The sequence below is a fragment of the Pan troglodytes genome, chromosome 6, assembly GCF_028858775.2.
Source record: "Pan troglodytes isolate AG18354 chromosome 6, NHGRI_mPanTro3-v2.0_pri, whole genome shotgun sequence".
Lineage (NCBI taxonomy): Eukaryota > Metazoa > Chordata > Mammalia > Primates > Hominidae > Pan > Pan troglodytes.
This window is the reverse complement of record NC_072404.2, coordinates 11,857,183-11,873,406: the sequence shown is the minus strand read 5'-3', so window position 1 is coordinate 11,873,406 and position 16,224 is coordinate 11,857,183. Positions and strand designations below refer to the sequence as shown.

Genomic DNA, 16,224 nt, shown 5'->3' with positions numbered 1-16,224 from the left:
AATGAGTTTGCCTGATCATGAGAAAGAAGATAGAAAAATTCTCTCTCTCTCTCACACACAGATAAACCTGTGAAAAAGCCTTTTGAGGCTTTTCTATGTAGATCAAACAAAGGGTACTCTATGCTCACTTATACTCGGAGGCGGTAAAATGAGTAGCATGTCCAAATGGGTAAAACAACAATGGATCTGGTGCCTAAGAGAGAGTGACCTTCCGTTACACGGAAGGCGCAACTGTTCACTCCAGGTGGCAACAGACAGGATTTCTCTAGGTACTTAATTGACTAATAGTTACTGGATAGAATGAATATACTCGAATATGATGAATACAGTCATTCTGTGCCTTAATATGATACTTTTTATTTTATTTTATTTTGAGATGGAGTCTTGCTCTGTTGCCCAGGCTGGAGTGCAGTGGCACGATCTGGGCTCACTGCAACCTCTGCCTCCCAGGTTCAAGCGATTATCCTGCCTCAGCCTCCCAAGTAGCTGGGATTACAGGCACGCTCCACCACTCCTAGCTAATTTTTGTGTTTTTAGTAGAGACGGGGTTTCACCGTGTTGGCCAGGCTGGTCTTGAACTCATGACCTTGTGATCCGCTCACCTCGGCCTCCCAAAGTGCTGGGATTACAGGCGTGAGCCACCGTGCCTGGCCAATATGGCACTTCATTAAGGAGCAATTGATTTGTGACATTATCTCATTTCCCTTTGTGCAGCAGTTTTACCATTTTCTTGATAGCAAAACAGAAAAATAGCAGTTTACATGTCTTGCCTATGTATGACATTGACCTCTGTGTAGGTTCTACTTTTTAAGTTAATATGCTTACATTTGACAAAGCATTTGTGTCATGAGGCTTGATAGTTTTAAAGATGACATTATTTGTTTCAGGGCTCCATTTATTACAATCAAGAGGGTACGTGTTGGTACGAGGGAGACTGGGTGCAAAACATCAAAAAGGGCTGGGGAGTAAGATGGTAGGTATGACCACCGCCGCGCTTGGGGTGTAGATGAAGAAGTGTTTGTGGGCCCAATAGTGTTCACCTCGGATATTTAAAAGTAAGATGCAAAAGTTGCACAGAACATTTTCTCTCTAAGCAGAGTGGATTTTTTCTCTTTTTTTTGAGACAGAGTCTTGTTCTGTCACCTAGGCTGGAGTGCAGCGGTGCCATCTCAGCTCACTTCAACCTCTGCCTTCTGGGTTCAAGCAATTCTCCTGCCATGATCACACCACTGCTCTCCAGCCTGGGTGACCCAGTGAGATCTCATCTCAAAAACTGGCCAAATATTAACTAATCATGATACAATAGGGAATTATTAAAAGATTTTAAAAACCCGGCTCTTACCCACTTTGTCCCCTTATTAAAGAGTCAGAAGATTTAATAAAGTGACTCATTCTGCTCCCTTAGGACCATGAGCCTATCCATTGATTTTTTAAAAATTTTATTTATTTTTATTTATTTATTTTTTAGACAGTCTCGCTCTGTTGCCCAGGCTAGAGTGCAGTGGCATGATCTCGGCTCATTGCAACCTCCACCTTCTGAGTTCAAGTGATTCTCCTGCCTCAGCCTCCTGAATAGCTGGGATTACAGGTGCCTGCCACCATGTCCGGCTAATTTTTGTATTTTTTTTTTTTGAGATGGAGTTTTGCCTCCCAAGTAGCTGGGCTAATTTTGTATTTTTAGTAGAGATGGAGTTTCTCCATGTTGGTCAGGCTGGTCTCAAACTCCCAACCTCAGGTGATCCTCCAGCCTCGGCCTCCCAAAGTGCTGGGATTACAGGCGTGAGCCACCACGCCTGGCCTGAATTTAAATACAGAGAAGATTGTATAAGTACAAGGGGTGGATTTCTTCAAAGGAGCTCAAGGGGAGTGTTTAAAAGAATGTCTTAAAGGTAAATGTTGTGTAGGAGGTAACTGATTGTTTTTCTTTGGTTTCTTTCATCCTAGTTATAAATCTGGAAATATATACGAAGGCCAGTGGGAAGACAACATGCGCCACGGGGAGGGGAGGATGAGGTGGCTGACCACCAACGAAGAGTACACCGGGCGGTGGGAGAGGGGCGTCCAGGTACGCCCGGGCGGGGTAGCAGCTTATACCCAGAGGCGGACGCTCCGCCGATTCTCAACGCGTGTATATTTCTTTTTGGGTTTTGTTTTTGTTGTTGTTGTTGTTGTTGTTTTTTTGAGACAGAGTCTCTCTCTGTCTGTCTCCCAGGCTGGAGTGCACTGGCGCAATCTTGGCTCACTGCAGCCTCCACCTCCCGGGTTCAAGCAATTCTCCTGCCTCAGCCTCTGGAGTAGCTGAGATTACAGGTACCCACCACCACCACGGCTGGGCTAATTGTTTTTTTTGTATTTTTAGTAGAGACGTGGTTTCACCATGTTGGCCAGGTTGGTTTCGAACTCCAGACCTCAAGTGATCCGCGCGCCTCAGCCTCCTATAGTGCTAGGATTACAGGCATGAGCCACCACACCCAGCCTGTTTGTTTGTTTTTAGAGACAGAGTCTTGCTCTGTTGCCCAGGCTGGAGTGCGGTGGCAGGATCTCAGCTCACTGCAGCCTCCACCTCCTGGGTTCAAGCAATTCTCCTGCCTCAGCCTCTGGAGTAGCTGAGATTACAGGCACCCACCACCATGGCCCGGCTAATTTTTTTTTTTTTTTTTTTTTTGTATTTTCAGTAGAGACGGGGTTTCACCATGTTGGCCAGACTGGTTTCGAACTCCTGACCTCAAGTGATCCACCCGCCTCGGCTTCCCAGAGTGCTAGGATTACAGGCGTAAGCCACAGCGCCCAGCGTGTTCGTTTGTTTTTAGAGACAGAGTCTTGCTCTGTTGCCCAGGCTGGACTGCAGTTGTGCAATCAGGGCTCTCTACCTCCTTGGCTCAAGCGATCCTTCCACCTCAGCCTCCCCTGTAGCTGAGACTACAGAGGTGCCCACTGCCACCATGCCTGGCTAACTAAAAAAATAATTTTTTTTTTTTTTTAGAAACGAGGTCTCACTTTATTACACAGGCTGGTCTTGAACTCTGAGGCTCAAGTGATCCTTCCACCTCTGCCTCTCAAAGCGTTGGGATTACAGGCATGAGGCACAGCATCCAGCCCAATTGGTATCTTTAAAAAATAAAAATTTAGGCTGGGCGCAGTGGCTCACATGTGTAATCCCAGCACTTTGGGAGACCACCTGAGGATTGAGGCCAGGAGTTTGAGACCAGCCTGGGTGATATGGTGAAACCCCATCTCTACTAAAAATATAAAAATTAGCCGGGAGTGGTCGCTGGTGCCTGTAGTCCTGGCTACTTGGGAGGCTGAGGTGGGAGGATCACTTGAGTCTTGGAGGTTGAGGCTGCAGTGAGCCAAGATTGTGCCATACTCTAGCCTGGGTAACAGAGTGAGACCCTTTCTCAAAAAATAAAAATATATAAAAGCAAATAAACCCCAACATTTAAAATAACAATGAAAATCTTCACGATCAAGCCAGGCACTTTATGTACACTTATCTTCACTTTTTAGTAGAGATGGGGTTTCAACATGTTGGCCAGGCTGGTTTCAAACTGCTTTATATCTAACCTGAGGGGTAGGTGTCATTTCTGTCTTACAGACGAGGAACTTAGAGGGCTTAAGTGATCTGCCTTATTTCAAAAGACTCCTTAGTAAGTAGCTGAGCTGAAATTGAACCCAAGTCTGTGTGACTCCAGAGTCCAAGTTCTTTGCCCTTTCCAGTTTTCATTGTATTTATCCTAATTTTAAGGGGATCCGGGTAAAGAGAAAAACTGCTTTGTGCATTTCTGATGGCAGTCTGCTTTCTTTTCAGAATGGCTTTGGAACACACACGTGGTTTCTAAAGAGAATCCGCAGTTCCCAGTATCCTTTGAGAAATGAATACATAGGGGAGTTTGTAAATGGATATCGTCACGGACGTGGCAAGTTTTATTATGCCAGTGGAGCCATGTATGATGGAGAATGGGTTTCCAATAAGAAACATGGCATGGTGAGTATAGACCTGGGAGGATCACATTTCAAACAATTATGTAAAGCCATTGAAATTATGTAAAGCCATTGAAATGTCCAAGGATAATTGCAGATTTGTCTATTCTGCTTTCAGATCTATCAGTTTTGATTCAAATATTTGAAGCTTTGTTAGGTGCGTATACATTGAGGATTATTCTGTATTGGTGCATTGGCTCTTTTGATCATCACGTAATGTTCCTCATTAACCCTGCTAATTTTCTTTTTTTTTTTTTGAGATGCAGTCTTGCTCTGTTGTGCAGGTTGGAGTACAGTGGCGTGATCTCAGCTCACTACAACCTCTGCTTCCCGGGTTCAAGTGATTCTCCTGTCTCAGCCTCATGAGTAGCTGGAATTACAGGCGTCGGCTACCATGCCTGACTAATTTTTGTATTTTTAGTAGAGACAGGGTTTCGTCATGTTGGCCAGGCTGGTCTCGAACTCCTGACCTCAGGTGATCCACCCTCCTTGGCCTCCCAGAGTGCTGGGATTACAGGCGTGAGCCACCACGCCTGGCCAACCCTGGTAATTTTCATTTCTCTGAAGTCTATTTTGTCTGATGTAAATATAGGCACTCTAGATTTCTTTTTAATTTTAATCGTGGTAGAGTACACATGAGATTTCCCATCTTAACCATTTCCGAGTGCACAGTCCAGTGGCATTAAGCACATGCGCATTGTTGCGCAACCATCACCATCCGTCTACAGAACTCTTTGACAAAAGGCATGTCATTCTCGATTCAATTACATTATCTGTTTTGTATAGGATGACTTACTGTTTTGCTAAGGTGATTACATGACTTTTTTTTCTTTTTTTTGAGACAGAGTTTTGCTCTGTTGCCCAGGCTGGAGTGCAGTGGCGTGATCTCGGCTCGCTGCAACCTCTGCCTCCCGGGTGCAAGTGATTCTTGTGCCTCAGCCACTAGAGTAGCTGGGATTACAGGTGTGCGCCACCATGCCCGGCTCTTTTTTTTTTTTTTTTTTTAGTAGTTACAGGGGTTTTGCCGTGTTTGCCAAGCTGGCCTCCTGGTCTCAAGTGATCCTCCCACCCAAAGTGCTGGGATCACAGGCATGAGCCACTGTGCTTGGCAAAATAGTTTCAATGGTCATTGATTTCCTATATATTTAGTGGTTATTTAATCAGTTTTTGGTGTGTGTGTACGTGTGTGTGTGTGTGAGGGTGGTTTTGGTTTGCAAGTAACAGAGAATCTAGTGTCGTCTGCCATGTGAAATACAGAATAATGGTTTGATTCAGCAACTCAGAGCTGTCAGGATTCCTCCTCCATCTATCCACGATATCTCCCACCATGTCACTTTCACCCTTGTGTTTTTCCTCCCTCATGATTGCAAGACGGCTGCTGTGGTTCCAGCCTTCACATCCACATACCATGCTAACTAGAAGAAAAGGAGGAACTTTTTACAGAAGCTCTCTAAAAAGGTCTTTCATTTCACAGAGCCAAATTGGGTCATTTGCCCACTTCTGAATCAGTAACTGACTATTGGCCTGGGTTTGACAAATCTCAGGGAGTCTTGGCCAGGCTTAGTGGCTCAGGCCTGTAATCCCAGCACTTTGGAAGGCCGAGGTGGGCAGAACACTTGAGGTCAGGAATTCGAGACCAGCTTGGCCAACATGATGAAACCCCGTCTCTACTAAAAATACAAAAATTAGCTGGGCGTGGTGGTGCACACATGTAATCCCAGCCACTCGGGAGGCTGAGGAAGGAGAATTGCTTGAACCCAGGAGGCGGAGGTTGCAGTGAGTTAAGACTGTGCTACTGCACTCCAGCCTGAGTGACAGCAAGTCTCCATCTCAAAAAAAAAAAAGAAATTGTGGGGCACGATGGCTCACGCCTGTAATCCCAACACTTTTGGAGGCTGAGGCGGATGGATCACGAGGTCAGGAGATCGAGACCATCCTGGCTAACATGGTGAAACCCCGTCTCTACTAAAAATATAAAAAATTAGCTGGGTGTGGTGGCAGGCGCCTGTAGTCCCAGCTACTCAGGAGGCTGAGGCAGGAGAATGGTGTGAACCCAGGAGGCAGAACTTGCGGTGAGCCGAGATCGTGCCACTGCACTGCAGCCTGGGCGCAGAGCGAGACTCCGTCTCAAAAAAAAAATCAGGGAGTCTGTATTGTGTGATGGGCGTTCTGCTGGTCACTAGCGTAGTTCAATAAGACACATTCTGTGGCCATAGGTGCTTAAAGTTGGAGAAAGATTGTCGGGGAGAGAGAGGGGGAGGGGGAGGAATAGGAAAAGGAGGACGAGAGAGAGGACTTACACAGTGCATGAGACCCAGGAGCCTGATTATATGTAGAGTAAGTGCATATTTTCAAAACGAAAAGCTCCACACCCTTGAAAAAACTATTGATGTACATTTACCCATGTTTTTCTTTCCTTTTTTTTTTTTTTGAGATGGAGTCTCGCTCTGTCACCTAGGCTGGAGTGCATTGGCACGATCTTGGCTCACTGCAACCTCTGCCTCCCAGGTTCAAGCGATTCTCCTGCCTCAGCCTCCCGAGTAACTGGCATTACATGTGCCTGCCACCAGGCCCGGCTAATTTTTGTATTTTTAGTAGTGATGGGGTTTCACCATGTTGGCCAGTCTGATCTCGAACTCCTGACCTTGTGATCTGCCCGCCTCAGCCTTCCAGAATGCTGGGATTACAGGCGTGAGCCACCGCACCCAGCCTTACCAGTGTTTTTCTAAGAAAACTTTTCCTAAACTGTAAAAAGTTTTTCTGTCTGCAGGGCCGATTAACTTTCAAGAACGGGCGTGTGTACGAAGGCGCATTCTCCAATGACCACATAGCTGGGTTTCCAGATCTTGAAGTTGAATTCATCAGCTGCCTGGACCTATCTTCAGGAGTTGCCCCAAGATTGTCCAGGAGCGCCGGTAGGAAGCGTTCATCTGTTGAAATAAAATTCACCGGCCGGGCGTGGTGGCTCATGCCTGTAATCCCAGCGCTTTGGGAGGCCGAGGCCGGCGGATCACGAGGTCAGCAGTGCGAGACCAGCCTGGCCAACGTGGTGAAACCCCGTCTCAATTAAAAATAAAAAAAAATTAGCCAGGCGTGGTGGCAGGCGCCTGTAATCGCAGCTACTCGGGAGGCTGAGGCAGGAGAATCGCTTGAACCCGGGAGGCAGAGATTGCAGTGAGCCCAGACTGCACCATTGCACTCCAGCCTGGGCAACAGAGAAAGACTCCGTCTCATAAATAAATAAAATGGAAAAAAAAAAGAAATAAAATTCATCTGTTTTTATCCATGGTGTTCACTCATGAAAATACACCGAACACTTCAGAAAACAGAAGTCCTCTGTGAGCAACTCCTTTTTTAAAAAAAAATTTGAGACAAAATCTGGCTCTATCACCCAGGATGGAGCAGGATACGATCACTTTTCACTGTGGCCTCAAACTCCTGGGATCCAGTGATCCTCCCACCTCAGCCTTCCCCATAGCTGGGAATACAGGCACACACCACCAAGCCTAGCTAATTTTTTTTTCTTTTTGAGACGGAGTCTCACTCTGTCGCCCAGCCTGGAGTGCAGCAGTGTAATGTTGGCTCACTGCAATCTCCGCCTCCCGGGGTCAAGAGATTCTGCTGCCTCAGCCTCCTGAGTAGCTGGGATTATAGGCGTGTGCCACCATGCTTAGCTAATTTTTGTATTTTTTGTAGAGACGGGGTTTTACCATGTTGCTCAGGTTGGTCTCTAACTCCTGACCTCGTGATCCGCCCACCTTGGCCTCCCAAAGTGCTGGGATTACAGGTGTGAGCCAGCACACCTGGCCAGGCCTAGCTAATTTTTAAACTTTTTGTAGAGGCAGGGTCTCACTGTGTTGCCCAGGCTGATTCAAACTCCTGTCCTCACACAATCCTCCTGCCTCGGCCTCCCAAAGTGCTGAGATTACAGCTGCAAGCCATTGCGCCTGGCTGGCAACTGCTTTTAAAAAATGTTTTTTTTAGAGACAGGATCTCACTCTGTTGCCCAGGTGGGAGTGCAGTGGCGTGATCATATCTCACTGCAGCCTTAACCTCTCATTTTGGCTTCCCAAAGTGCTGGGATTAAAGGCATGAGCCACTGTGCCCAGCCTGTGTTCTTAGTAGGTTTTTGGAATATTCTTGTATCACATTTTGGTGGAAAATCATTGTGACATAACACTGAGAAATTTGAACATTGCTTTTCATAATTATCTCCAAGGATGGGTGTGGTGGCCCATGACCGTAATCCCAGCACTTTGGGAGGCCAAGGCAGGCGGATCAGTTGAGGTCAGGAGTTCGAGACCAGCGTGGGCAACATGGTGAAACCCTGTGTCTACAAAAAATACAAAAATTAGCTGGTCGTGGTGGTGCATGTCTGTAGTCGCAGCTACTCAGGAGGGTGAGGTGGGAGGATGGCTTGAGCCTGGGAGGCAGAGGTTGCAGTGAACTGAGATCATGCCACTGCACTCCAGCCCGGGCGACAGAGTGAGGCCCTGTCTCAAAACAAAACAAAACAAAAACCCACCAAACAAACCATACTTATCCCCTGTGTTTGCCTTCATTCATTAGAACTGATCAGAAAGCTTGATGGCAGTGAAAGTCATTCTGTGTTGGGATCGAGCATTGAGTTGGATCTAAATTTGCTCCTGGACATGTACCCTGAGACAGTCCAACCTGAAGAAAAGAAGCAGGTAAAACCTTTTTGATTGGTATGAGTTGCATCCTGGGGAAATATAGCTGATGACTGCTGTCACGTGTTGAATGTCTTCTTTTTTGTTTTGTTTTTTGAGACCGAGTTTTGCTCTGTCGCCCAGGCTGGAGTGCTGTGGCGCAGTCTTGGCTCACTGCAACCTCTGCCTCCCGGGTTCAAGCCTCCCCCACCTCAGCCTCCCCAGTAGCTGGGATTACAGGTGTGGGCCACTACGCCCGGCTATTTTTTTGTATTTTAGTTGAGACGGGGTTTCACCATATTGGCCTGGCTGGTCTGGAACTCCTGACCTCAGGTGATTGTCCCACTTCGGCCTCCCAAAGTACTGGGATTATGGGTGTGAGCCACCACGCCCGGCCTAGAACAATGCTTTAGATTATACATGTTTATTCAATTGAATTGCGTTTTCAAAAGCAGGAATGAATGCTCAGCGTAACAAATGCCTGAAGCTGCCCAGGTAGGGCTCTGTCTCCCTTAGGACCCTGCATCCTGTTCTTCGCATTCTCTGAATATCTCATTATGAGGGTAGGGCATGGGGTGAGTGGTTCTGGAGAACAGGACGCTGTGTAGAGGGCAGGGCTGCATGTGTGGGGAATTTGGGGCAGCTTAAGGGCATCAAAGGTCTGGGGAAAATCCTAAAAGGTGAAGTGTGACAGAGGGAGGTGAGTAAAGCAACCACCATGAATATTGCTTTTTTTTTTTTTTTTTGAGACGGAGTCCCTCTTGTCGCCCAGGCTGGAGTGCAATGGCACGATCTCAGCTCACTGCAACCTCCGCCTCCCGCGTTCAAGGGATTCTCCTGCCTCAGCCTCCTGAGTAGCTGGGATTACAGGCATGCACCACCACCCCCAGCTATATTTTGTATTTTTAGTAGAGATGGAGTTTCACTGTGTTGCCCAGGCTGGTCTCGAACTCCTGACCTCAGGTGATCCTTTCGCCTCAGCCTCCCAAAGTGCTGGGATTACAGGCGTGAGCCACTGCACCTGGCGGAATATTGATTCTTTCAGACTTTCAGCCCTATGTGTGGTGTGAGTTGCATGTGTTTTGTACATGCTGTTTATCAGGTTGAGGGATTCCTTTCTATTCCTAATTTGCTGAGGGTGCTTTTCATGAATGGATGTGAAATTCTGTGAAACGCTTCAGTTGATAGAATCATTTGGTTCTTCCTCAGTCTGTGAATTACATTGATTGATTTTTCAAATGTTAACCCAGCTTTGCAATTCTAGGAGAAACCCTACTTGGTGCTGCTATATTATCTTTTTTTTTTTTTTTCTTTTTGAGATAGGGTCTTAGGGTCTTGCTCTGTCACCCTGGCTGGAGTGAAGTGGTGCGATCTCAGCTCACTGCAGTCTTGACCTTCTGGGCTTAAGCAGTCCTCCCGCCTCAGCTTCCTGAGTAGCTGGGACTATATGGGCACTTGCTACTGTGTCTGGTTAATTTCTTTTTTTTCTTTTTTTTTTTTTTTTGTTGAGACGGAGTCTTGCTCTGTCGCCCAGGCTGGAGTGCAGTAGCACGATCTCTGCTCACTGCAAGCTCCACCTCCTGGGTTCACGCCATTCTCCTGCCTCAGCCTCCCGAGTAGCTGGGTCTACACCACGCCCGGCTAATTTTTTGTATTTTTAGTAGAGACAGGGTTTCACCGTGTTAGCCAGGATGGTCTCGATCTCCTGATCTTGTGATCCGCCTGCCTTGATCTCCTGAAGTGCTGGGATTACAGGCTTGAGCCACCACGCCCGGCCAGTTAATTTCTTTAATTTTTAATTTTCAGTTGAGACACAGTCTTACTATGTTGCACAGGCTGGTCTCGAGTTCCCAGGCTCAAGTGATCCTCCCGCCTCGGCCTCACAAAGTGCTGGGATGACAGGCATGAGCCACCATGCATGGCTACTATTCTTTTTATATATTGCTGGATTCAACTTATTTTGTTGAGGATTTTTGCACATATGTTGATGAAGGATAAGGATCTGCAGACAATAGAATTTTGTTGCCGCCACTGAGAGAGGAAGCCAGCCCATTGCCATGTGAAAGGAAGTCTACTTTCCAGATAACTTGTTTTGTTTTGTTTTTACTGTTGGTCGGAGATGGCATTTTATTGACCAAGGGGGGTGGGTGGAAAGAGTAAAATGCTTCTTGGCCAGGTGCCGTGGCTGATGGCTGTAATCGTTAACACTATGGGAGGCCGAGGCAGGCGGATCACCTGAGGTCAGGAGTTCAAGACCAGACTGGCCAATATGGTGAAACCCCATCTCTACCAAAAATACAAAAATTAGCCGGGCGTGGTGGTGGGCACCTGTTATCACAGCTACTCTGGAGGCTGAGGCACGAGAATCACCTGAACCCAGGAGGCAGAGGTTGCACTGAGCCAAGATTGTGCCACTGCACTGCAGCCTGGGTGACAGAGCGAGACTCCATCTCAAAACAAAACAAACACTTCTTAAATTCTTACAGTGGAAAGAGCTAAATGCCATTACTTTACTTGTATTATCGCATTTAATGTAGGACACAGGTGTTGTGTTTTTTGTTCTTTTTAAAATATTTAAATTTTCTTTCTTTATTTTGAGGCAAGGTCTCACTCTTGACGCCCAGGCTGGAATGCAGTGACATGATCTCGGCTCACTGCAACCTCCTCCCAGGTTCAAGCAATTCTGCCTCAGCCTCCTGAGTAGCTGGGGTTACAGGCATGTGCCACCACGGCCGGCTAATTTTGTATTTTTAGTAGAGATGGGGTTTCACCATGTTGGCCAGGCTGGTCTGGAACTCCTGACCTCAGGTGATCTGCCTGCCTCGGCCTCCCAAAGTGCTGGGATTACAGGCGTGAGCCACCACGCCCGGCCATCTTTTGTTCTTAATCCACGTACGACTTTCTTCTTTTCAGGTGGAATATGCCGTCTTAAGAAATATTACAGAATTAAGAAGAATCTACAGCTTTTACAGCAGCCTGGGATGCGGCCACTCTCTGGATAATACCTTTCCGATGACAAAGCTTCACTTCTGGAGATTTCTAAAAGATTGCAAATTTCATCACCACAAACTAACTCTTGCTGATATGGACAGGATATTAAGTGGTGAGTGTTCCAGATCCTTCACATCTTTTGGTTTAAAGCAGAGGACCAGGCCGGCCACAGTGGCTCATGCCTGTACTTCCAGCACTTTGGGAGGCCGAGGCAGGCGGATCACGAGGTCAGGAGTTCAAGACCAGCCTGACCAACATGGTGAAACCCCGTCTCTATTAAAAGATACAAAAAATTAGCCAGGCGTGGTGGTGCATGCCTATAATCCCAGCCATTTGGGAGGCTGAGGCAGGAGAATCACTTGGATCCGGGAGGCGGAGGTTGCAGTGAGCCAAAATTGTGCCATTGCACTCCAGCCTGGGTGACAGGGCGAGACTCCATCACACACACACACACACACACACGGCAGGGATCCCCAACCCCCAGGCCAGGGAGCAGTACTGGTCCATGGCCCGTTAGGAAACAGGCTACACAGTGGAAGGTGAGCAGTGGACAAGCAAGTGAACTTTCATCTGTTTTTTTGTTTTGTTTTGTTTTGTTTTGAGACAGAGTTTCACTCTTGTTGCCCAGGCTGGAGTGCAGTGGCATGATCTCGGCTCACCGCAACCTCTGTCTCCTGGGTTCAAGTGACTCTCCTGCCTCAGCCTCCCGAGTAGCCGGGATTACAGGCATGTGCCACCATGCCCAGCTAATTTTTGTATTTTTTAGTAGAGATGGGGTTTTTCCATGTTGGTTAGGCATGTCTCGAACTCCCAACCTCAGATGATCTGCCTGCCTTGGCCTCCCAAAGTGCTGGGATTACAGGCATGAGCCACCGCACCCAGCCTACCTTCATCTGTTTTTACAGCCATTCCCCATCGCTGGCATTACCGCCTGAGCTCCGCCTCCTGCAGATCAGCAGGGCATTAGATTCTCATAGGAGCGCAAATCCTACTGTGAGCTGAGGATGGGAGGGGTGTAGGTTGCACGCTCCTTAGGAGAATGGAATGCCTGATGATCTGTCACTGTCTCCCATCACCCACCCCCAGATGGGACCGTCTAGTTGTAGGAAAACAAGCTTAGGGCTCCCACTGATTCTACCTGATGGCGAGTTGTAGAATTGTTTCATTATGTATTACAATGTCATAATAATAGAAATAAGGCGTGCAGTAATTCGAATGTGCTTGAATCATCCTGAAACCAACAGCCCCCCACCGCCTTCCACCATTCATGGAAAAACTGTCTTCTACAAAATCGGTCCCTGGTGCCAAAAAGGTTGGGGACCTCTGGTTTCAAGGACAGTATCACAGTGTCACCTGGAAAACAGTTAGGAAATGTGGAGGGAGCTGGGAAGGCCCAGGTTGGGAGACGAGTGTTCCAGAAATCAGCGCGTGGTCATTTCCCCCGTGATTACGAGGTACTTGATAAAGAGACAGTCTCGTGACGTAACAGCAACAGCACGAGGTCACCTACAAAAGCAGGGCCAGCAATGCACGGTCTCAGGGTGAAATCCAGTCCACCCCCGTTCCCCTAAATCAGGCTTTACTGGAACACAGACATGCCCGTTTGCTCACGTGTTCGTGACTGCTTTACCCCGAAGCACCACAGCTGAGGGATTGTGATGTAGACGGTCTGGTCCACCAAGCCTAAAATATTTACTCTCTGGCCCTTTACAGAAAGTTTGCCTCCCTCTCTCCCCCTGACCACCGATCTATAGTAAAAAAGCACTAAATTGTCAGGTCAGAAATGGGGAGACGGCCAGGCCTCGTGGTTTACGCCTGTAATCCCAGCACTTTGGAAGGCCGAGGCGGGTGGATCACTTGAGTCCAGGAGTTTGAGACCCGCCTGGCCAATATGGTGAAACTCCGTCTCTACTAAAAATACAAAAATTAGCCAGGTATGGTGGTACATGCCTGTATTCCCAGCTACTTATTGGGAGGCTGAGACAGGAGTAGAATCGTTTGAGCCTAGGAGGTGGAGGTTGCAGTGAGCCGAGATTTCCAGCCTGGGTGACAGAGTGAGACTCTGTCTCTAAAAAAAATGCGGTGGCTCACACCTGTAATCAGCACTTTGGGAGGCCGAAGTGGGCAGATCATGAGGTCAGGAGTTCAAGACCATCCTGGCTAACATGGTGAAACCCCGTCTCTACTAAAAATACAAAAAATTAGCTGGGTGTGGTGGTACGTGCCTGTAGTCCCAGCTACTCGGGAGGCTGAGGCAGGAGAATCGCTTGAACTCGCGAGGCGGAGGTTGCAGTGAGCCGAGATTGTGCCACTGCACTCCAGCCTGGGCAACAGAGTGAGACTCTGTCTCAAAAGAAAAAAAAAAAAAACAGAATCAGCAATGGCTTGGAAGAGTCTAGAAAAGGCCCTAAGTAGTCTTAGGATTGGTCTTGATTTCAAATTAGGAAGTTGATGTGATAAATTTAACAACTTTGGAAGTTTAACTTCTTTCAGCCAAATCCTGGGAGGCGGAGCTGCAAGCTTCTAATTATCCGCTTGAAAAATGAAATATTAGAACAAATGCCTATTGACGTCAAAGTTTAGTGTTTGAAACATACTTAAAATCCATTTAGAATTAGCAGCATTCATCAGATTGTGTCTCAGACTATTCTGGAAAACAGTGGGACAAGATTGACATCTTTTTTTTTTTTTTTTTTTTGAGATGAAGTCTCACTCTGTTGCCCAGGCTGGAGTGCAGTGGCTCAATCTCGGCTCACTGCAGCCTCCACCTCCCAGGTTCCAGCGATTCTCCTGCCTCAGTCTCCCAAGTAGCTGAGATTACAGGCGCCCACCACCACATCTGGCTAATTTTTTGTATTTTTGGTAGAGACAGGGTTTTGCCATGTTGCCCAGGCTGGTCTCAAACTCCTGACCTCAGGCAATTTGCTGCTGCAGCCTCCCAAAGTGCTGGGATTACAGGCGTGAGCCACTGTGCCTGGCTTTCACGGAGTTTTAAATTTTTGATTGGAAGCTTATACACATGTTAAGAGCATTTTGAAATAAGTGCATATATTCAGTTCTTCGAATTGTATACCAGGAGCAAATAAGACGGAAGGTTCTAGCAAATGTCAGGCATCCTCTCCAATTTTCTTATTTTAGCCAATAATGACATACCAGTTGAAGAAATCCATTCTCCATTTACAACAATACTTTTGAGAACATTTTTGAATTACCTCCTGCATTTGGCGTACCACATTTATCATGAAGAATTCCAGTAAGTACCATTTCTGGACCCTTGTTGGGGGATGGGGCACAGCTAAGCTGTATTATTGTCATAGTGCCCTCTTTTCTTCAGCAGTCATTTTTATTTTTTTGGAGATGGAGTCTTGCTCTGTTGCCCAGGCTGGAGTGCAGTGGCACAATCTTGGCTCACTGCAACCTCTGCCTCCCAGGTTCAAGCAATTCTGCCTCAGGCTCCTGGGTAGCTGAGATGACAGGCGTGTGCCACCATGCCTGGCTAATTTTATTTATTTTTTATTTTTTGTATTTTTAGTAGAGATGGGGTTTCACCATGTTGGCCAGGCTGGTTTCAAACTCCTGACCTCAGATGATCCCACCTGCCTCAGCCTCTCAAAGTTCTGGGATTACAGGCGTGAGCCACCATGCCCAGCCTCAGCAGTCTTTTTTTAACATACTCTTGAAATGAAGGACTCAGAACACAACCTTTCCACAAATATTAATCACAAAGCCATGACATACTGGATCAAAACTTTGAAAGCCCTTCATATCTGAGTGAGTTCAATACTGCAAATATCTCTCGGGGTTTCTAATGCAGAAACAAATAGTCACAACCAAGTCATCTTTCTTATGTCAGAATTTCTTGTCTTTCTTACAGCAAAAGTGGTTTTATATCTTTTTTTGAAAAAACTTTTATTTATATATTTATTTTTTTGAGATGGAATCTCGCTCTGTCACCCAGGCTGGAGTGCAGTGGCGCGATCTCGGCTCACTGCAACCTCCACCTCCCAGGTTCCAGTGATTCTCCTGCCTCAGCCTCCCAAGTAGCTGGGATTACCGGTGTCTGCCACCAAGCCCAGCTAATTTTTTGTATTTTTAGTAGAGATGGGGTTTCACCATGTTGGCCAGGCTGGTCTTAAACTCCTGACCTCGAGTGATCCGCCCACCTTGGCTTCCCAAAATGCTGGGATTATAGGTTTGAGCCACTGACTTTAGCCTTCCCTTTCTATACTCTATACATTAGAAGCAAATTATTAAGTCTAGCCCATGCTCAAGGAGAAGGGAATTAAGTTCCCTCTTTTGGAGGAGAAGTAACTATGGTATCTTTTGATCATTATCACAGAAAGAGAAGCCCATCCCTCTTCTTGTGTTTTACAAAACTGATGACCGAGAACATTCGTCCAAATGCCTGCCAGATAAAAGGTAAATACAAAACCAATAGGATTCTATTTACTGCCCCATTTTTTTTTTCTCAAAATATAAATCTGGGCTGGGCGCAGTGGCTCACTCCTGCAATCCCAGCACTTTGGGAGGCCAAGGCAGGAGGATCACCTGAGGTCAAGGAGTTCAAGACCAGCCTGGCCAA

General features: G+C 46.9%; 1 protein-coding gene across 20 annotated transcripts in view; it reads left to right on the top strand.

Annotated features, from left to right (window-relative positions):
* The window catches only part of LOC738574 (radial spoke head 10 homolog B), a 48,425-nt gene that overhangs the window by 12,207 nt on the left and 19,994 nt on the right, over positions 1–16,224 (top strand). For 15 of the 20 annotated variants that reach the window (XM_063813956.1, XM_063813955.1, XM_063813959.1 and 12 more), the window contains 8 exons: positions 888–973; positions 1,945–2,065; positions 3,809–3,985; positions 6,737–6,896; positions 8,551–8,672; positions 11,565–11,754; positions 14,781–14,895; positions 15,982–16,061. In XM_063813956.1, coding sequence (XP_063670026.1) covers positions 888–973; positions 1,945–2,065; positions 3,809–3,985; positions 6,737–6,896; positions 8,551–8,672; positions 11,565–11,754; positions 14,781–14,895; positions 15,982–16,061 — 1,051 coding nt within the window. Of the gene's footprint in view, positions 1–62; positions 270–887; positions 974–1,944; positions 2,066–3,808; positions 3,986–6,736; positions 6,897–8,550; positions 8,673–11,564; positions 11,755–14,780; positions 14,896–15,981; positions 16,062–16,224 lie in introns of those variants that run through there. The other 5 variants (XM_063813957.1, XM_063813969.1, XM_063813970.1 and 2 more) reach the window with 4 other exon arrangements.